Source organism: Medicago truncatula, chromosome 6, assembly GCF_003473485.1.
Source record: "Medicago truncatula cultivar Jemalong A17 chromosome 6, MtrunA17r5.0-ANR, whole genome shotgun sequence".
NCBI lineage: Eukaryota > Viridiplantae > Streptophyta > Magnoliopsida > Fabales > Fabaceae > Medicago > Medicago truncatula.
The window spans coordinates 36,585,376-36,603,310 of NC_053047.1; the positions used below are offsets into that span (position 1 = coordinate 36,585,376).

Sequence of the window (17,935 nt, forward strand, 5' to 3'; positions counted from 1 at the left end):
ATCTAATTTCTATCAAAGATTACTAGTTAATTTCAATTAAAAAAATATATGATTTACTAAAATACTAACCTCACACATCAATTATATGATTTAATACATGGTTACTAGTTAATTTCTAATTTCAAGAAAATATATGATTTACTATCAAGAAATTACTATCAATTATATTGCTAGTTAATATCAATTAAAAAAAAACCTCTGGTTAACCCAAACAACACAAATTTGGCTCTTTCTTACAAAGAGAATCATGTTGTCACAAAAAAAAGTATTATTCTTTCCTATGTTTTCTTAGTGTACCATGCACATATTTATATTTCGCAAGTTAGTTTTTAAAAAATTCTTCTTCTTTCCTAACGTGTTGAGCTTTTGAGTGAGCACCAAGTTATTATGGTATTTTTGTCATTAAATAAATTTGTGAATAAGCAAAGAAAAACAATCGTAAATCATCTTCTATGTGTGTCCTCCTTCTCTTATCGTCAAAATTAAAGGAAGGAAAACAATCATAAAATCATTATATGTTTTCGTCACCTTCATTTCAACAATCATAATAGGAAATGAATATGCAAGATGATTTATAATAAAATTTATATAATAAAAACAAAAGTACACACTTCTTATTTTAAATTATTCGACATGTCTCCTTGCAAGCTTAACTCTGTTAGTAAAAACAATATATTGTATATGTAAGGTCTGAGATTCAAACCTCAACTACCAAAATAATTATTCAACATGTCATTGCAATTAAAGTTGATTATAAGTTATAACCATCACCCTAATACTAATAAGAGTTGTTGTTTATTATTACAATACAATTTATGAGCCTACTAGATTGGAGATAATATAATCCATGTAAGTGGTTTCATTGTCATACAAACACAACCTAATTTATTTATTTATTTTTATAAATTACATTGACTGATAAGCTTATAAATAATAAAAAGGAATTTATTTATTTGCATAAACTATATTGTATAAACTCAAAATTAGCATAATCGAAACAATAATCCAAATTTATAAGTTAAATTAAAACATAACATTAATTACAATCATTTTGCACTTTACTTCTTGTTCATAGGGAACCCGGTCTATTTCAAGCGAACATACTTGTCTGTTTTTTCTTCCTTCTTCTTCAGCTGAGTCGAGTGGAGTGCAACTGTCTCGTCTTGACTAAGTCATTTCCCTAAATCTAAACCCACTCTTGTGTTATTAAAAGAGTTCATTCTCATTCCCGCGCCATATCACAGAAGAAACAACGTTGAATCCAAAAATGGCACGACCAAAAACGAAGAAGAAAACACGCAGCGACGAAGAAGCCGACGCAACAAACCCAGAAACCATAGAACGCAAGAGACTCAAATCCTTAGCATTTTCAAACAACGTGCTTTCAGAAACCAAAGCTAGAAGTTCAATTCACCTTAATCCTTCTTCCATTGTTGCTAAACATCATGGTAAAGATATTATTAAGAAGTCTCAGAGGAAGAGTAGTAGATACCTTTTCTCGTTTCCTGGTTTGTTTGCTCCTATTGGTGGTGGGAAGATTGGTGATCTTAAGGATTTGGGAACCAAAAATCCAATTCTTTACCTCGATTTCCCTCAGGTTGTTTTTTACTTTTGTGTTTTAAAAATTCAATTTTTCAGGGTTTTTGGTTGTGGGTTTGTTTTGTTTTTGAGTTTTGAAGTATGTATTACAAGAAAATTGGGTTTGGTTTATTAATTTTGTTTGTTTGTTTATGATTTGATTGTTTTGAGCTATAAACCACTGACACGGATATTGGATACGATACTGACACGTGGACACTGATAATAATTTGATAAGATAGAAGTGATTGAATGTAATTGTCTATGTCAGTTGTTGTGACAATCAGAAATTGGACACTTTCAATTTGAAGTGTCAGTGCAACTACTACATAGGTTTAGAGTGTAACTCTACTTTCAAATCAAGACTAGGAGATTTTGTCAGCTTTATTAATTTTTTGAATGAGGATTTGATTGTTTTGAGATATGAATCACTGACACTGATTGGACATAGTATAGACATTAGACACTGATATGTGGACACTGGTAATAATTTGAGAAAATGGAAGTGACTGAATATAACCACTTGTGTTGTTATGGTGTTAGTTGGGGACGCCTTCTATTTGAAGTGTTGGTGCTACATAGGTTGAGTGTAACACCACTTGCATAAGCATTGGGCACGATGTAGACACTGATAATGAATTGATTGAATGTAACCACTTGTGGCATTGTTGTGTCGGTAAGACACTGGATACTCCTTCAATCTTAAGTGTTGGTGCTCCTTAGATTTTGAGTGTAACTCTTCTTGCACATTAATGCACACGACACAAACACTTATATGTAGACACTAATAATAATTTGAGAAAATAGAAGTGATTGAATGTAACTGCTTGTGTCGTTGTTGTGTCGGTAAGACAGCAGACACACCTTATGTCTGAAGTGTTGGGGCTTTATAGATTTTGAGTGTAACTCCTCTTACACATTGGACACGGCGTAAACACTAATAACAATTTGAGGAAATAGAAGTGATTGAATTTAACCACTTGTGTCGTTGTTGTGCTGGTCAGACACTGTACAAGTCTTTAATTTGAAGTGTTGGTGCTACGTAGGTTTTAAGTGTAAATCTACTTGAACAAACATTGTACACCACGCAGACACTGTACACATCTTTAATTTGAAGTGTTGGCTACTACGTAGGTTTTGAGTGTAACTCTACTTGAACAAAAATTGTACACGACACAGACACTGACATGTAGACATTAATTTGAGAAAATAGAAGTGATTGAATGTAATCACTTGTGTCGGTTAGACACGAGCCACACTTTCAATCAAGTGTTGGTGCTACATAGGTTTTGAGTGTAGCTCTACTTGCAATTCAGTCATTTAATTTGACTGTTTTACCGGCAGAAATTGTGAGCAACTTATGAAGTTGTTGTAATGGATTTGACAATTTTATTTTGAGGAATGCTATTTCCCACAAAATGCAATTCCACGAATACCACGATCAAGTACAAATTTGCTATCACAATTTTTGTTTAATATAAAAAAAAAAATACACAAAAAGCGGATTTTGTGGAAAACATGGGGGTGGTAGTGTTATTCGCAGGTTTCGTTTTTTGTGATTCGTAGTAAAAAGTATTTCCCTTTTATTTTTATTACTATCAGTTAGCGTGTCAACTGGAATTGTAACAGGAGAGTTGAAGGACTAATAAAAAACCAAGTTTGCCGGTGAAATATGGGTTTAATTTGACTTATTGCAGGACTTTCTGACTGTTGTTTAACGCAAGTCCTACACAAATTTGGTTAATTTGCCTTCTCTGTTTGTTGTCAACTAATCTGACAGGCTCACCTGCAAGTGGCATGCATACCTGGCTGCAATTAACAAAACTTACTTAACTCAGCTAAATGACAACTTGTTGATCTAAATCTTGTTGAACAGTTTCACTTCGTTTGTTTTGTTATGTTTTATATTGGTAACTGACGATGTGTGTTTTCACTTTCCCTCTACAGGGTCGAATGAAGTTATTTGGGACTATCTTGTATCCAAAGAATAGGTACTTGACTCTACAATTCTCCAAAGGTGGAAAGAGCGTGATGTGTGAGGATTATTTTGATAACATGGTTAGTTTTTTTACCATTCATGTTTTCGTTATTATTTGTTTTTGAGACATGAACTAGAAGAAGGTATATTAGTATTCAAATTATAAGGGGACTTGGTGAAAGAAATTTCTTGTGTGCATATTGACTTTCCTTTTAATATATTGCGAATGTAACTTCATTACGGATTTCTTTCTCCTTCATATAATATGCATATCTAGATCTAACAATGCTTGTACTCCTCCCATTCCTTTTTATCCTAATTTCTTGTTGGTCTAGGAATACATACTTTTTGCATTCTTTTTGCTTCTTCATTTACAAATTTGTATCTTCTGGCACTGAGCTTTGTGAGTATGAACACCCACATTCCTTATTTACGAGCAATGTCTTGATTTTACTAGATTGTATTTTCGGATGCATGGTGGATTGGGACGAAAGACGAGAACCCAGAAGAAGCCAAACTGGAATTTCCCAAGGAACTGTATGAGGTTAGGAACTTTTGGAATGTAATAGTTACCTAGTCATAAGAAGGAACATCACTTAGAAATGAAGTCTATATTCTTGGTTTCAGGGAAAACAAACTGAACACGACTTTAAAGGGGGTGCAGGTGCAGGTGCAGGTGCAGGTGCAGCTTCCGTAGTTAATCATGGTGTTTCCAAAACCAAAATAAAACGTCCAGAGCCAGAGTCACCAGAAACACCTCTTGAAGAAGATCTATCAGACAGTGAAATCGAATTAAAGGATACAACAGAGTTGGTTCCAGTTCGCCAGTCAGCGAGAACTGTAAAGAAATCATACAAGTATAAGCTTCTTCTATTTCGTTTACTTGAGTCTGTTGCTCTCCAAAATAAAATCATGAAAAATTAATTTTTGTGCAACAAAACAATATTCTTGCTTTTTAGTTGTTGTTTTAAGGTTATCTACACATACTATGAAAACCAGTACATTTTGTTATTTTTAATGCAATTATTTGTCTTTTTCCATTAGTCTCTTTAACTATCTATTATATCTTCCACCTATTTACCTCTCTGCAATAAATAGTTAAGAGAATTCTTGACAAAACAATAATTAATGTTACATTGAACTTTGAAAAAACAAGTAAAAAGATACCAACATTTTCTATAAAAGTGACATTTAAAACACGCATTTCTCATTTGCTGATAGGGCCAAAGGCCCATTGTTCCAAATTTTTTTAATGTTTAGTTTTTGTGTGATTGTTTTAGGTTTGCGTTATTTAACTTTAAGTGGAACGTCTGATGTAACTAAAAGTTGTATCAAAGTCATACTCATATAGTTCTTTTGTTTGGCCAGATTTGCAGAAATTTCTTCTGGTGATGATTCTGGTAAAAGCAGCCCCGACCTTTCTGAACATGAAGAAAAAGCGGTAGAAGTTGATACTGATGCAAATGATCATACTAGCTCAAATATCCTTAGTGTCATTTCGGCATCCCCGTAATACTAGTGTTGAAAAATGCAAACTGTACCTTTTCTTGCATTTTTTATGTAAAATCTATCCTTGAATTTTGCATTTATTTTTACAGGTACAACAAAAGGACCCTTACAGTTTATTAGTTGATTGGATAACAATTTCAGTTTTATTTTTGTTTTGATCCTTTTTTTTTTGTTACAGACAATCAACCTGAAATTTAGAACTTCATTGATCTTATATTCTATATTATCAGGAAATTTATATTTTATCTTCCTTAATTTAAGAGTACAGAAAGAAACTGCAGTTATTGACATTGACGATGAGGATGATGCTCCAAAAGATCAACTCCCTGTGGAAAATAAAGAACCTGCTTCAGTGTCAAAAGCTAAAAAAGGGTTACTTGTGCAGGCTACTATATCCTCATTATTCAAGAAAGTGGAAGTAAAGGTATGCTTTTGAAACTGTTTGTGCTAGAGTTGGGACTTAGTAACTCCGAATAAATATTTTTACAGCCCATATAATTTTCTAAAGGGTTAATGGTGCTTTACCCCCCTTGTAATATAAGTCATTTTTGGTTTTCCCCCCTGCAAAATAATTTTTTTGATTTACCCCCCTGTAAAATATATATTTTTTGGAATACCCCCCTAATAGGTCATAAAAAAACGACTTTATTTTTTTTTTTGTTTTTTTATGACCTATTAGGGGGTATTCCAATTTTTTTTTTTTTTTTTACAGGGGGGTAAATCAAAAAAAATATTTTACAGGGGGAAAAACCAAAAATGACCTATATTACAGTGGGTAAAGCACCATTAACCCTTTTCTAAATGTATAACTCTTTTGTTCATGCCAATATTAGATTCCTTTCTTTTAGTACATCAAAAGAATTATGTTAAATTGGGGTATCTAAGATATGGGATGCTTTGAAGTTATGTGTTGGCTGTATCGCTAAGAAAAAGTTTATCTTGATCCATTGATAGTCATTGAGAGATGCAGATATAATACTGCAGAGAGTTTAAGAAAATCTGAAACGGATATTTTTGAATTCTGAAGTGCTGGCTTCCAACCAATTATACGAGTATAGTACTTATAGACCAAGTTATCATTAGAACTGTAACTCGCAGATTCTGTTACTAATAGAATCCAATTACTAGGTTGCAGTATGATCGATCATTCTAACAAGTATAAAGGCCCAGTCTGCAAACCAATGAGCCCAAGGCCCATTACTACATAGAAAACACCAGAAATACAATTTCACAAATATACTTCTGAGGTCTATTGGTGTGCTAATCAAGGTGTGATAGAAGGAAGCATATTTAAAACACAACGAGTCTTTGCTTGCCAAACCTGCCAGTCATTAATATCCTTGAAATCGGACACTCTGCTATCAATTTATTGCGTGTACTTGGTTTTGTGGTGTCAAAAATTGATATTGAAATGAATTGATTATGCAAAATTGATATCTACTAAAAGTGAGTTGAATGTAAATTCATTTATGTTTGGATGCATTCATGTATAACGGGTTGGTCAATAAATTCGAGGCTAAAATTCAATTGTAGGGGCAAAAACTTCAAATTTTAGCTTCAAGTTAGAATCAACTCTGGAGGTAAAATCAATTCTACTTGAAAATATCCTAACATGTCAAAATCAATTTTACACCTCTAGAATCAATTTTGATTCCCCCAAAAGTGGAACCAAACATACACTTTATCTATTTGATCAAACCTTTCTAAGGATAAGCATGTGGTTCATGATTGTTTATATCTACCAAGTGTTACTATGATTTGGAAGACCTTAGTTCCACTTTAGTTTTGCACCTTATTAAATTGAATCTAAATCATTTAAATTTGCTTTCTTTAATGTTCAATACCAGTCAAATTAATCATCTCACAAAAATCTTATATTTTCAGAAGGCTGCAGCCAATCCAAAGAAATCTCCATCATCAAAAGGTTGTTTTTTGTTCCCAGTCTCTTTATATTATTATGAGAATGGTTATGAGAATTGAATATAGTTTTATTTTTTTTTATTTTTTCAGCTTCTGGCCAGAAATCGCAGCCTGCTGGTTCGAAAAGAAAGATTGAACTGGTTGATTTTTTTTAATTTGATTTTCTTAATCTCTTTTTCTTCATTAATTGGCTACAAGCGCTTCGTGTTGTAGTAAAACACCAACTGATTTATTGTCTATTGTTGTAGGATGAAGGACCCAAGAAAAGGGCAAGAAAGACCAAGGACAAAAATCCAGGTGAATATACTTCTTTTCTGTTTCTTCTAATGGTTTTGTGGTGTTATCATTATAAAAGAGCAATTCAATCTAGATTATTTTATGCATCTTCGGATCATTGGTCAGACTACACAGGGCAAAAATGTTTGCCCCTCATTGTACCAAAACAGAGAGAACACCATGAATTTGGGCTAACAGTGAGAAGGAGCCAACCAAATATAAGCTAGATACATGATATTGGAGCTGTCTTGTGCTAGAAATAATCTAAAACTTGCGAATGAATTCACATTTGTTTGGATCAGTGTAACATGCCTCAAGCATCAATACATGATACTTAATTTTATCGAGTTCAAGTTACCACAGCGATTGATTACTTTTAAATTTGTTTGCAATATTATGATCTGGTAAGGATCAGTTTTAGGCCATTATTTTAGATATATTTAGAATAGCAATTGGGATTCCTCCTGGGACTTCTTCTTGTAGTTACTTAGGCTTTGTTTGGGAGTTTGGAGGGGAAGGGAGGGGAGGGCTTTAGGGGGTTGGAAATATGTAGAAAAATGGACAAAAAATTCACATTTTTTGAAAGAACAGATTTTTAGAGAATGATAAACTAATACTTATGATTAATATACTTTTAATTTTAAGAATATTATAAGAACATAGATTGAATTTGAAAAATTCGTATAAACCCTCCATAACCCCCTAAAACCCTCCCCCAATACAATTTTTGAGTTACCCCAAATGAGGGGGATTTTTTATTATGAGTAAAAAATTATCCTCCAAAGCCCTCTCCTCCCAATGTCTTCTATTTCTTCCATTTGCTCCTTCCTTTTTTCCAAAACCCTCCCCTCCAAACTCCCAAACAAAGCCTCAGTCTTTCATATAAAATTGTGTCTGGTAAATGCTGTCAGACCTACACAAACTTCTGCCTTTGTATATCATCAACCTAGTTGTTGTCATACCTCATTAAATATTTAAAATAGTTGAAACCAGCCACGTGTTCTCTTTTCAGTTGATTATCAATCTACATTAATTACTTCTTTTTTTCTTATTAAGCTGTTGCATAAATGAAACTTGGAAAAACTTACCATGTGTGTAAATTTTAGGTGAAAAAAAGAAGGCAAAAAGCAAGGATAGTGAGGTAAAATTTTTTCATTCTTGGAACTTTATGCCGTTTTGTCTGTGTGGGTTTAGCGATTGAATCTTCTTTCACTGTGTTCTTATGTTTCATGCTTGATCAAAATGCTACACGACCCAACAACTGATCTTAAGGAAACTTGTGAACTCTTTGAACATAATTGCTACAACTAAATTCTCACATTTTTTTTTCTTAAAGTTTTCTGTTTTAGTTTACCTATAGGAATTGGGAACATTCTTAAACTGGTTTATACATATTTTAAACCAATAGCTTAGTTCAATTTGACCCCTTGGCAATTTTGTACCTTTACTCACAGCTTGACTGTTTCACCACTCGAGTTTTAATCTGTACGTCTGTATTGGCTTTCTATTCTCTTTCTAACATCCTTGTCTGGATTAATGTTTTGGTCCATGCTTTTTATACTGTTGTTCAGTTGAGCTTCCAAACTCTTAACTCTGTATACAATTCTGAAAATTAACTATTCTTAATGTCTCAAGGGTCATGAGTGGAAAGGAGACAATACATTATACATTAGTGTAATAAAAAAAGAAAGCAAACATAATGTTTATCTTTAGTTTTCAATTTATATCAAGATCATACAATTGTTACCAAGTTTCTATGGATAAGGTGGTTTCTCACAAGTGCGACGCCCCAAATTTCTATGTATACATGTATCAATAATACCTGGAGAAATTATACTGTTTGATTATCTGTATTGTCAGTCGTGGATCAAGGAAAATAGCAGTTTGGTCAAATTCCGCCACACAACAATGCTATAGCGCCACTATAGCCGCAATTTGACTAGATTTTATATTAAATAGTGTATCCCAGAACAATAGAGAATTGTTCAAATTCCACTACGCTAGAGCGCTATATCTGCTATTTAACACAGTTGATTATGATTGTGTTATATGTTCCATTTTAGATTAGCAGTGCTATTATGTTACAAGTAACCCTATATTTCCATTTTCCATTTCATTGAACTCTTTACTCTAGAAAAAACTATCATCTGTCTTATACAAGCTCTTAAATTTCTTTAGGAAATATGAAATGTTAAATCAGTCTAACAGTTTTCTTTGAGCCGGGAGTTTGACATTTACATTATGGTTGTAGGTTGAAGACGATGATGACATTGAAGAGTTTTCAAACGCTTCAGAGGTATTTCTTCCCAACTTAACACTTACCTGACATCGCATACATTTAATCTCACAAATATGATGCTGTTTTTTTTACTGTCACTAGATTATAGCTGGTACGGAGTTGAACCTTTTGATGTTACTGATTATGTTTGTAAATGTTCTATTTTTAGGATTCTGACGAAGATTGGGCTGCTTGAGAATGTGATCTAGGTTGTGACTACTAAGCACAAAGATGACAAAGCTTTGCATAGACACAACCTTCATGCATGCATATATGAATGAGAGAAGATATTCCATGGTTTTATGATGGGGAAAGAATGAAAGTTTATCAATGTTTACGAAACTCGATCTTTATCTCACATATGATGGTTCAGTTGATTTGGTGATATACTTTCGATTATCTTGTGGAGAGTCAAATGCACGCTACTCTCAAGAACTTGTTTGATTAATACTTCATTAGATAGCATCCTTGAATTTTGATAAATTGATCTCATAATTTAGTCTCCATAACTGCGCATGAAAAATACACGGTATATTTTAAAATATACTGATTGCCTGAAGTTATATGTAATGTCTTGTAATTTTTTCAAAGGGTGCAAAATTTGTAATAGTTAGGTTTGATTCATATAAATTAGTCATGTCTTGGACAATTGTGAGCTTATGAATTCCTTTGCATATAATTTATTTTGTGCTTCCTCACATCAAATTTGATGAATAATCCAGTCAACTATCTGAGAAACATATGAAAGCTATGAAGATCCCACCAAAGTATATGTACAATACATTGAAAAATATCACATGATCATATGAAGAACATTTGAATTAATGACGTTTTGTGAACCCAAAATGGCAGTCAAACATGCAAACATATAATTTATTTCAGACCAACTTGGTATAACATCAAATTGGATCCTCTCCTCCACAGTTCTCTACTCTCTTCTCTACTCTCTGACTCTCTTAATCTCACTCTCTCTCGATAATTTTATTACTTTTTAATGAAGATAGTGAGATTAAGAGAAAGATAGAGTTAGGAGAGAGATGTAGAGAAATAGCGAAGGAGAGGATCCAAACCTGTATAACATACATAATACTCTTCCTTTGGAACATAAAAAAGTTCTTGAGATACCACTAAGGTATATTCAGTACATAAAAAAGTCCACTAAGTGATTAATGACTTTCAACATACTGATCGGAAGAACCCGAGTTCCAATCTGGATGGAACAATTATTGTTTAGACTTTATTCACCTCTAATCATCCAATTACTCAATTCTCATTCCCTTGAGAATTGGAGGTTTAAGACCTAAAACAAAGTACATTGAAAATTTGGTGTTCAGAGGAATCATATCAGAAATAAAGATGTTTTAGGAACCCCAAATGGCAATCAAATCATGCAAACATATTTCTTTCTAATATCTCTGATATAACATTCATTCAACAAAAAACAATACTTTTTCTTTTCTGTGATCTATTCAACTATATGACTACTGAAAGTTAAGAATTGCAAACTTAAAGTATAATTTGGCAGATTTACAATGCATCAACAAGCTTTCAAACTTTCACAAGATAACAAGCCTAATTAATTAATTTCCTAAGAAAGTATCAACCCTATCATTCGTGGACCTTGACAAGAACTTCATGCAAATGGGAGGCTTAACTCCAAAAAGAGCAAGTATTGAAGCAGGAAGAGTCCAAATTCCATCACCACATATCAAACCAGAAGCAACAGCAGGTGCAAAAGCATCAGCCTTAGCCTTGTCAACCTTTTCCCAAATAAACAATATCAAACTTCCAACACACATGTCAATGGCAAAATAAGGTCCTAAATAGAAAGGTATTGCCATAGCCATTGGAAGTGGTATGAACCTCCCTACCTTACCAACCAAATCCTTAATCAAGTTTACAACAATCGCGGCACCAAAGAATATATAACAAAGCAAGAGGCAATTATCCGGTAAAGAACTGAATCCTTGTACTCCAAGTATCGCCATGTTGCGGTACACAATTGCATAGGGAGCAGGGTATTGACTTTTATGTGTTCCTAGGTCAGGAAATGCTTTGTAGAAAATCCAAAAGACACAAGGTGAAATTATACACCCCATTGTTGTGCCGATTATTTGGCTCACAAACATAGATCGCGGCGAAGCCAGGGTAAGGTAGCCGGTTTTGAAATCTTGCATAAGATCAGAAGCTGTCGCAACGATGTTCATCATGACTCCACAGGCTGCAAGACTAGCAAGAACTCCACCATGTGATGCACCAGCCCATGCTCCGATTGAGAAAATGGCTAGTTTTCCATAGGTTGATGCTAGGGACCAATCTGTTAGTCCACAACCATAGGCATTGCAAAATGCTAAGGTTGGAGCAATTAGGTATATAACAAGTATGTAATACCATTTTAGTTGAGGGAAGATGTATGGCAATGTGGCTGTAGAGATTGCAGCAATAGCAACATATCCACTAACTGCAAACAATGTAGGAATCTGATCTTTAAGAAAGAGTTGTTTCCGGCGCTGATCGTCGTAAGATAACTCAGGACTCGAGGGAGAGTCTTGATCCGCGACAGGTAGAGCATCTTCCCTTCGTTTGTCCCGGAGTTGACTATACAAACCCAATAAGGTATGAGTTAGCACCTTAACAAAGTTGTATAGACCATCTCCAAGGATCATGGCTATGGCTATAAATACCTGCAGAACTCAATGGTGTAAGGTGAAACAAATTAACCGGTAGACCTTAAAATAGTATGCAAATTAACACACAAATTTGACAACAAATTAGATGGTTCGCACAGTTAAAATACGCAATTAATTACATTCAATGGATGGTTAATGAACATATCAACTAGCAAAACGTCGCAAATTATTAACCAGCCACTGAACACAGTTAACCACGATTTTCATGTGTTCAAATAGACATGATATTCATTAGCCATGATTTGTAATCAAATATGCACTTACACATGAAAATCTTGGTTAATTATGTTCAGTGTATGGTTAATGAGTTGCGACACCTTGTTATATTCATTAACCATCCACTTAACTTAATTAATCACATATTTAAACTGCGTCAACCATTTAAAATTTTGTTGAAACTTCTGTATCAAAATATCATTTCTCATGCCAAATATAGTGGCACTGGAAGTGCTTTGCATATGAAACTTACCCTGTAACCTTGGATTCCTTGAAGGTTGCTGGGACCAAGGCCTTTTTTGTACCAATGACCCTCTCTGGTTTCTATGAGAGGCCACATTACTCCCCAAGAAAGAACTCCTCCAAGGAGAACTGATACATTAATGATATATGGACAAATCATTCCCACACCAATATAAAGTGTAGAAAAATCAAAATAAAACCTGCAAATAAATAAATTTAGATTAATACCCCAAATTAGAATGAGACAAATAGTTTAAACGAAGGGTAAAACTGAAAGAAAAAAAACGTCACACGAAAAGTTGATATTCCCTTTCTATATAGGTATAGATTATGCAGATTTTCATCTCAAGATGAATAAGTTTGATTGAAAATGGAGATGTGAGTGTGACAACATACTTGTTTTCATATGCTTTGAGTCCTAATGAAGGGAAGGCTTGAAATCCACACCCATCAGAAGCTGTATAGAACCATTGAAAGAAACCCCATAAGAAACTAAAACTGAAGAATTTTCCCAACAATTTCACTTGCTTCCTGGAAAAGTAGAAAAGGAAAAAAAAAATTAAATTAATTGAAAAGTCTAACATATCATGAAGTCACTTATAATGAACATTGAGTATGGTACAGTGGTTACTTTGCTAGTTTGGCTCCTTGAGGAGTGTGGAAGCTGTTGATGAGATGAGCAGTTGCAGTACCACTTGGATATGTTAATTTGAAGTCAATAACCATTATCTACATCCATTAACATAGGCAACATTTAATCAAGGTTACTGATAGTAATTGCGAAAGAGATTACGAAGCATCGACACGGACACAAATACGACACTAATAGTAAAATGTCGACACCAGCAATAATTTGAAAAAATGCAAGTAACTCAATGTAGGATTTGAATTGTCTGTAATCAGCGATTGACACATTCACGTAGTTAGTACATTGGTGGTCGTTGAATCAATATTGGATGGTACAAATTCCAATCTTAGTATTTCAGTTTTTTTAAAAGAATCAAAATCTGCATTAAAACTTAAACCGTCTGATTTTGATCCAACTGTCACCTTCGTGTTGACTGCATAAATGCGTAGGATTACTAACTGCAGACAATCCAAATCCATATAATTACAGGTGTCGGTGTCACATCATTGTCTAACGGGCAATGACACGTGTTGGACACACTTTCAATCTAAAATTTCGACTTAAAATCAGTTTTGAAATACTAACAAACAATGCAGAATCAATGTTTCAAGAATATTTTATACCTTTCTAAGAGGCACAACTGAGAAGAGTCCCAAAAAGCTAACAACAAAGAGAAAAGCAATTATCCATCCCAACTTAGGATCCTTAAAATCACTAGTGTCTGAGGATTGAGTGGCTACATGTTCACTCATACCAAATAGGTAACTTCCAAATCCTCCTGTTCATACAAGTGAATCACAAAATTAATTTCATCAAATTAGAACAATGATGAGATCAACAAAACATAAATATTTCTAGATTATTACAAAATTAAGTTTCCTTTCACATGTATAACATCAAAATCTCATTCTAGAGTTTTTGTTTGTTTTTAAATCCTATTTTTTTAATAACTATGACTATGTTGTCAATTGCGGATTGCGGAAAATAGCCATTATTCAAATTCTGCTATACTGTACTATAGCCATTATTTGAACTTATAGGAAAACAATAGCGATCTGTTCAAATTCTGCTACACTATAACGATATTTGCGTACAAGAGCGTTATTGCACCACTAAAGCCATTATTTGACAATACTTTGTACTGAAAAGCATATAGGGAGACACTACCGATATCTTCAAAATTCTGCTACGCTATATCCATATTGCGCCTCTATAGCTACTATTTGATAACACTGACTATGGCATAACATTTCAACCGGATTAAACAGTTAATAATACTTCATTCCAAGCTATATTTTTTTTCTGTTCAAAGTTCCACAGGATTTATTTTCAGTGGAAGTGGAAAAAAATTCCCTCATAAGGCAACCAGGGCAGATATGTGATACCAAGCCGCCTACCCAGCCGGGTCCTCCTCCTCAAGAAGATTACAGCAACACCCTCGTTAATATATATTGCTACGTTGGGCTATGAGGGGGAGCCTCACTAGGTTGGGTCAAGACATTGGGTTTAGGAGTTTTATCACTTATATGTTAGTGGTCACCGCCGAGATATGAGGAGCTTCACAGAGAAGAAAAAATCGTTGTGGCGGTGAGAGAAGTAGAGAAGTACTCCCTCCCCAGCTGTGTTAAGTTGACATCTCTATACACATGCCAAACCACTTTTTTTAAGTCAAATTAGTACACCGAAATTGACACTAGGAAAAATCGAAATAAGACCTGAAGAGGAGCACAATCCAAGGTCCCAAGCAAGCCAACACCACCAGATCAACCCAAACGGGTTACATCATACATGCCAAACTATTAATTAAATATAAAGAGTAGTTTTAATTATTAGTGCTAAAAGTAGTATAATTTGACTTCTATGCTTCCTTCTACTCCTGTCATATCTAGCAAAATTAAATTCTGTCCAAATTGGACTAATAAATATAGCCACATAAATTTTCAAAGTTCTTGGTATACGTTGAACCATGGAAAATATAGAAAAATCTGTATTTTTGAAAGTATGGACAAAATTGATGACTTTGAAGCATCTTTTTCCTGTTGCTATTCCAAGGTTCATATATTCCAGACACTGAAAGATTGTGACTAATTGTTTACAATAACACAATCATTAACCACTGTAGTGCATAATTGACTAGCTGGATAAATAAAAAAATTAACCAAGTTTTTATAGTGTAAATGCTTATCATATAAGTGCTTATGTATCAGCTATTTCTATAACAAAATATAACTATATTAATATAACCTATTAACTGTTTTCATAAGATCTACGAAACAGTCTTACAAGTACTTATAACAGTAAATAAGCTCAAATAAGTCAATCCAAACATGCCCTTATTTTCTTTGAAGAATTAGATTAAAATAGCCAAGTTCAACACTAAACCCCTCTTATCTCAAATCCTTATCTCCAACAAATTAGGATACTGTAGAACCTAAAAAAACTCTGCCGAAAATCTTGACTATTCCTTATCATTCTCAAACCTAACAAACATACTATCAAAATTAATCACAGACTAAACCAAGTGATTGAATTCAAGTGATTAATAATCTTCAGTAAAGGATAAATACTTTGTGATAACCCGAGTTCTAATCCTGACAGAAACAATCATTGACCAGACTTTACTTGCTGTCAAAATCCAGAATACAACAGCCCTTCTCCCATAAAACAGGAGGATTAAGAAAAAAAAATCACAAATCAATTTTCAACACAGAAACTAAAACAAGTGTCACAAAATCACAATAACAACTTAAAAAAACATTAAAGAAATATATCAAATGGTAGTAATTAAGGACAGATTCATAAATAAATACAAAGAGTGAAAATAAAAAAAAATGCTTATTATAGTAAAAAAAATCATTGCATATCATAGTAATAAGGACAGATACATAAATTGAAGAAAGTGAGAAGAAGAAAATTTACCACTAAAAGCAATTCCGGAAGAAGCAACAACACAAGTCTGAATAACAGTATTTTCTTGTCTAGTAAAAGGTTGTTTCAACATATCAGATTTTTCCAAAAACTTAGTCCAAGTTTTGACAAAGAAAAATCCCAAAAGACCAGCAGAGACATTAAGTGAAGGTATAATTCCAGTAGTAAGATTAAGTTTCATAACAATGAAACTAAAAAGTACACTAAGAAAAAAGCTAACTACAAAAGCTCTTATAGTTAACTGATTCCTCCATGATGGTACTAACAAGTGCTTAAACACTTTCTCAATAGAAGCTTCTTCTTCTTTCAACAACCTTTTACTAGAACCTTTTTGTTGTGACAATTTATGTTCATCATCAACATCATGAACATGTTGATGATGATGATGTTGTTCTAACTCAAAACCATTGTCAACTACCCTATCTTCATGCTCATTATTATGTGCCATGTCTTTAGATCCTTAAGATTTGGTTCGGATGCTCCAAGGATTATGAAATGAAACTTTTGTTATATATAATATATATAGTCTATAGTTTTTTTGAGAGAATATATAGTATATAGTTGTACTTTGGTTAATGTTGATGTTTACCTTTATTTCCAAGGTGATGTTGAAATATTGCATAGTTTATTAATTTAATTATTTCATTAGCTTAGTCTTGATAGTAGTGGATACGGCGATATAAAAAAATAATTAAATTATTTCATTAGCTTATGAATTTTATTAATTATATGAAAATTATATGATTTTCTATTATCCCAAAAATAATAGAAAATCATCTATCCCGTGCGTATCGGGTTATGTATTTTAAACGTATCAGATAATTATTTTTTTTATTTTTTTTTTAAATTAAAATTTAATTGTCGAATACTCCCCAATACTGTTGGGGAGTCCGGGGAGCACCAAGAGCGACAATAGACTAAACGTCAATGACCACTAAGAGATTTAGATACCATATCTCAACTCAAAACCTCAAGGCATCAAGTATATGAGCCCCCGTCTCTTATATATCTAATGTTTACTCTTATTTCTAATCGATGTGGGATATAAATACTCACACTTGATTTTCCTACAAATACGTATTGGGGCGTATCGAACTCATATCGATAAGATCGTATCAGATACCGGTATATCATCTATTTTGAAGTATATGAGTTTCAGAGAATATATCCCATGATTTTATTTAAAAGTATATAAAAATAATTTTTAATCTATTTATTTTGATATTAATATATTATTTAGCACATAATTAGCAATATTGATATTAATCCTAACTATTTTTTATAAGTCAAATAATGATTTATCATCGATTGGTACTTTAGTCTTTATACAATGTGGTCTGGATACAGATAGTACATTATATTTTATTTTTGTATAAACGATTTAATTTATTTATGAATTGGCATCAATATCAACATCAACATCACTGCAGGATAGTATTATACAGATAGGAACAAAGAGCACATGTGAATGTGATTACAAGTTGGGGTGAGTGTGAAATAATGGAATTGACTAGAATATAAACAATATTGGTAACCTTGATGTTGGTGCCATTTCGGATATATTCAAACCACAATACAATAATTTTTAGCAAGAATTTACATTTTAAAATGAATAATTGAAGTGTTTGTGGTTCAAACTCCGATATCTATATGGAATAATGCATTATCTCACTCAATTGAGCTATGATGAT

The 17,935-nt window shown here is 33.1% G+C and overlaps 2 protein-coding genes across 5 annotated transcripts; one reads left to right on the forward strand and one right to left on the reverse strand.

Moving 5' to 3' along the window:
* Window positions 1–1,062: 1,062 nt before the first annotated feature.
* Window positions 1,063–10,218, forward strand: LOC11422248 (DNA-binding protein RHL1). 3 transcript variants are annotated; one of them, XM_003620105.4, is made up of 12 exons: window positions 1,063–1,597; window positions 3,526–3,636; window positions 4,014–4,100; window positions 4,184–4,413; window positions 4,925–5,037; window positions 5,332–5,489; window positions 6,950–6,989; window positions 7,076–7,125; window positions 7,234–7,282; window positions 8,368–8,402; window positions 9,513–9,557; window positions 9,709–10,218. In XM_003620105.4, the coding sequence occupies exons 1-12, from the start codon at window positions 1,268–1,270 to the stop codon at window positions 9,733–9,735; spliced, it is 1,275 nt and encodes a 424-aa protein (XP_003620153.2). In that variant the 5' UTR covers window positions 1,063–1,267; the 3' UTR covers window positions 9,736–10,218. The 3 variants fall into 3 exon arrangements, with proteins under 3 accessions (XP_003620153.2, XP_024641905.1, XP_013452845.1); XM_024786137.2 differs by having other exon boundaries at window positions 6,953–6,989; XM_013597391.3 differs by lacking the exon at window positions 8,368–8,402.
* Window positions 10,219–10,914: 696 nt separating this feature from the next.
* On the reverse strand, window positions 10,915–16,769 carry LOC11415075 (probable metal-nicotianamine transporter YSL7). Of its 2 annotated transcripts, none has more exons than XM_003620106.4 (6): window positions 16,236–16,769; window positions 13,940–14,094; window positions 13,320–13,417; window positions 13,085–13,219; window positions 12,699–12,888; window positions 10,915–12,223 (listed from the first exon to the last, which is right to left on the reverse strand). In XM_003620106.4, the coding sequence occupies exons 1-6, from the start codon at window positions 16,690–16,692 to the stop codon at window positions 11,120–11,122; spliced, it is 2,139 nt and encodes a 712-aa protein (XP_003620154.1). In that variant the 5' UTR covers window positions 16,693–16,769; the 3' UTR covers window positions 10,915–11,119. The 2 variants fall into 2 exon arrangements, with proteins under 2 accessions (XP_003620154.1, XP_039682600.1); XM_039826666.1 differs by lacking the exon at window positions 16,236–16,769 and adding an exon at window positions 14,484–14,957.
* Window positions 16,770–17,935: the final 1,166 nt, after the last annotated feature.

Excerpts from the sequence above, each read along its gene's own strand:
- LOC11422248 (XM_003620105.4), top strand. The coding sequence starts at position 1,268 with ATGGCACGACCAAAAACGAAGAAGAAAACACGCAGCGACGAAGAAGCC. Across the intron at positions 5,038-5,331 it reads AAATGATCATACTAGCTCAA|AGAAAGAAACTGCAGTTATT; the intron begins ATATCCTTAGTG and ends ATTTAAGAGTAC. Across the intron at positions 7,126-7,233 it reads CGAAAAGAAAGATTGAACTG|GATGAAGGACCCAAGAAAAG; the intron begins GTTGATTTTTTT and ends CTATTGTTGTAG.
- LOC11415075 (XM_003620106.4), bottom strand. The coding sequence starts at position 16,692 with ATGGCACATAATAATGAGCATGAAGATAGGGTAGTTGACAATGGTTTT. Across the intron at positions 13,220-13,319 it reads CAAGGAGCCAAACTAGCAAA|GAAGCAAGTGAAATTGTTGG; the intron begins GTAACCACTGTA and ends CTACTTTTCCAG. Across the intron at positions 12,889-13,084 it reads CTCAAAGCATATGAAAACAA|GTTTTATTTTGATTTTTCTA; the intron begins GTATGTTGTCAC and ends ATTTATTTGCAG.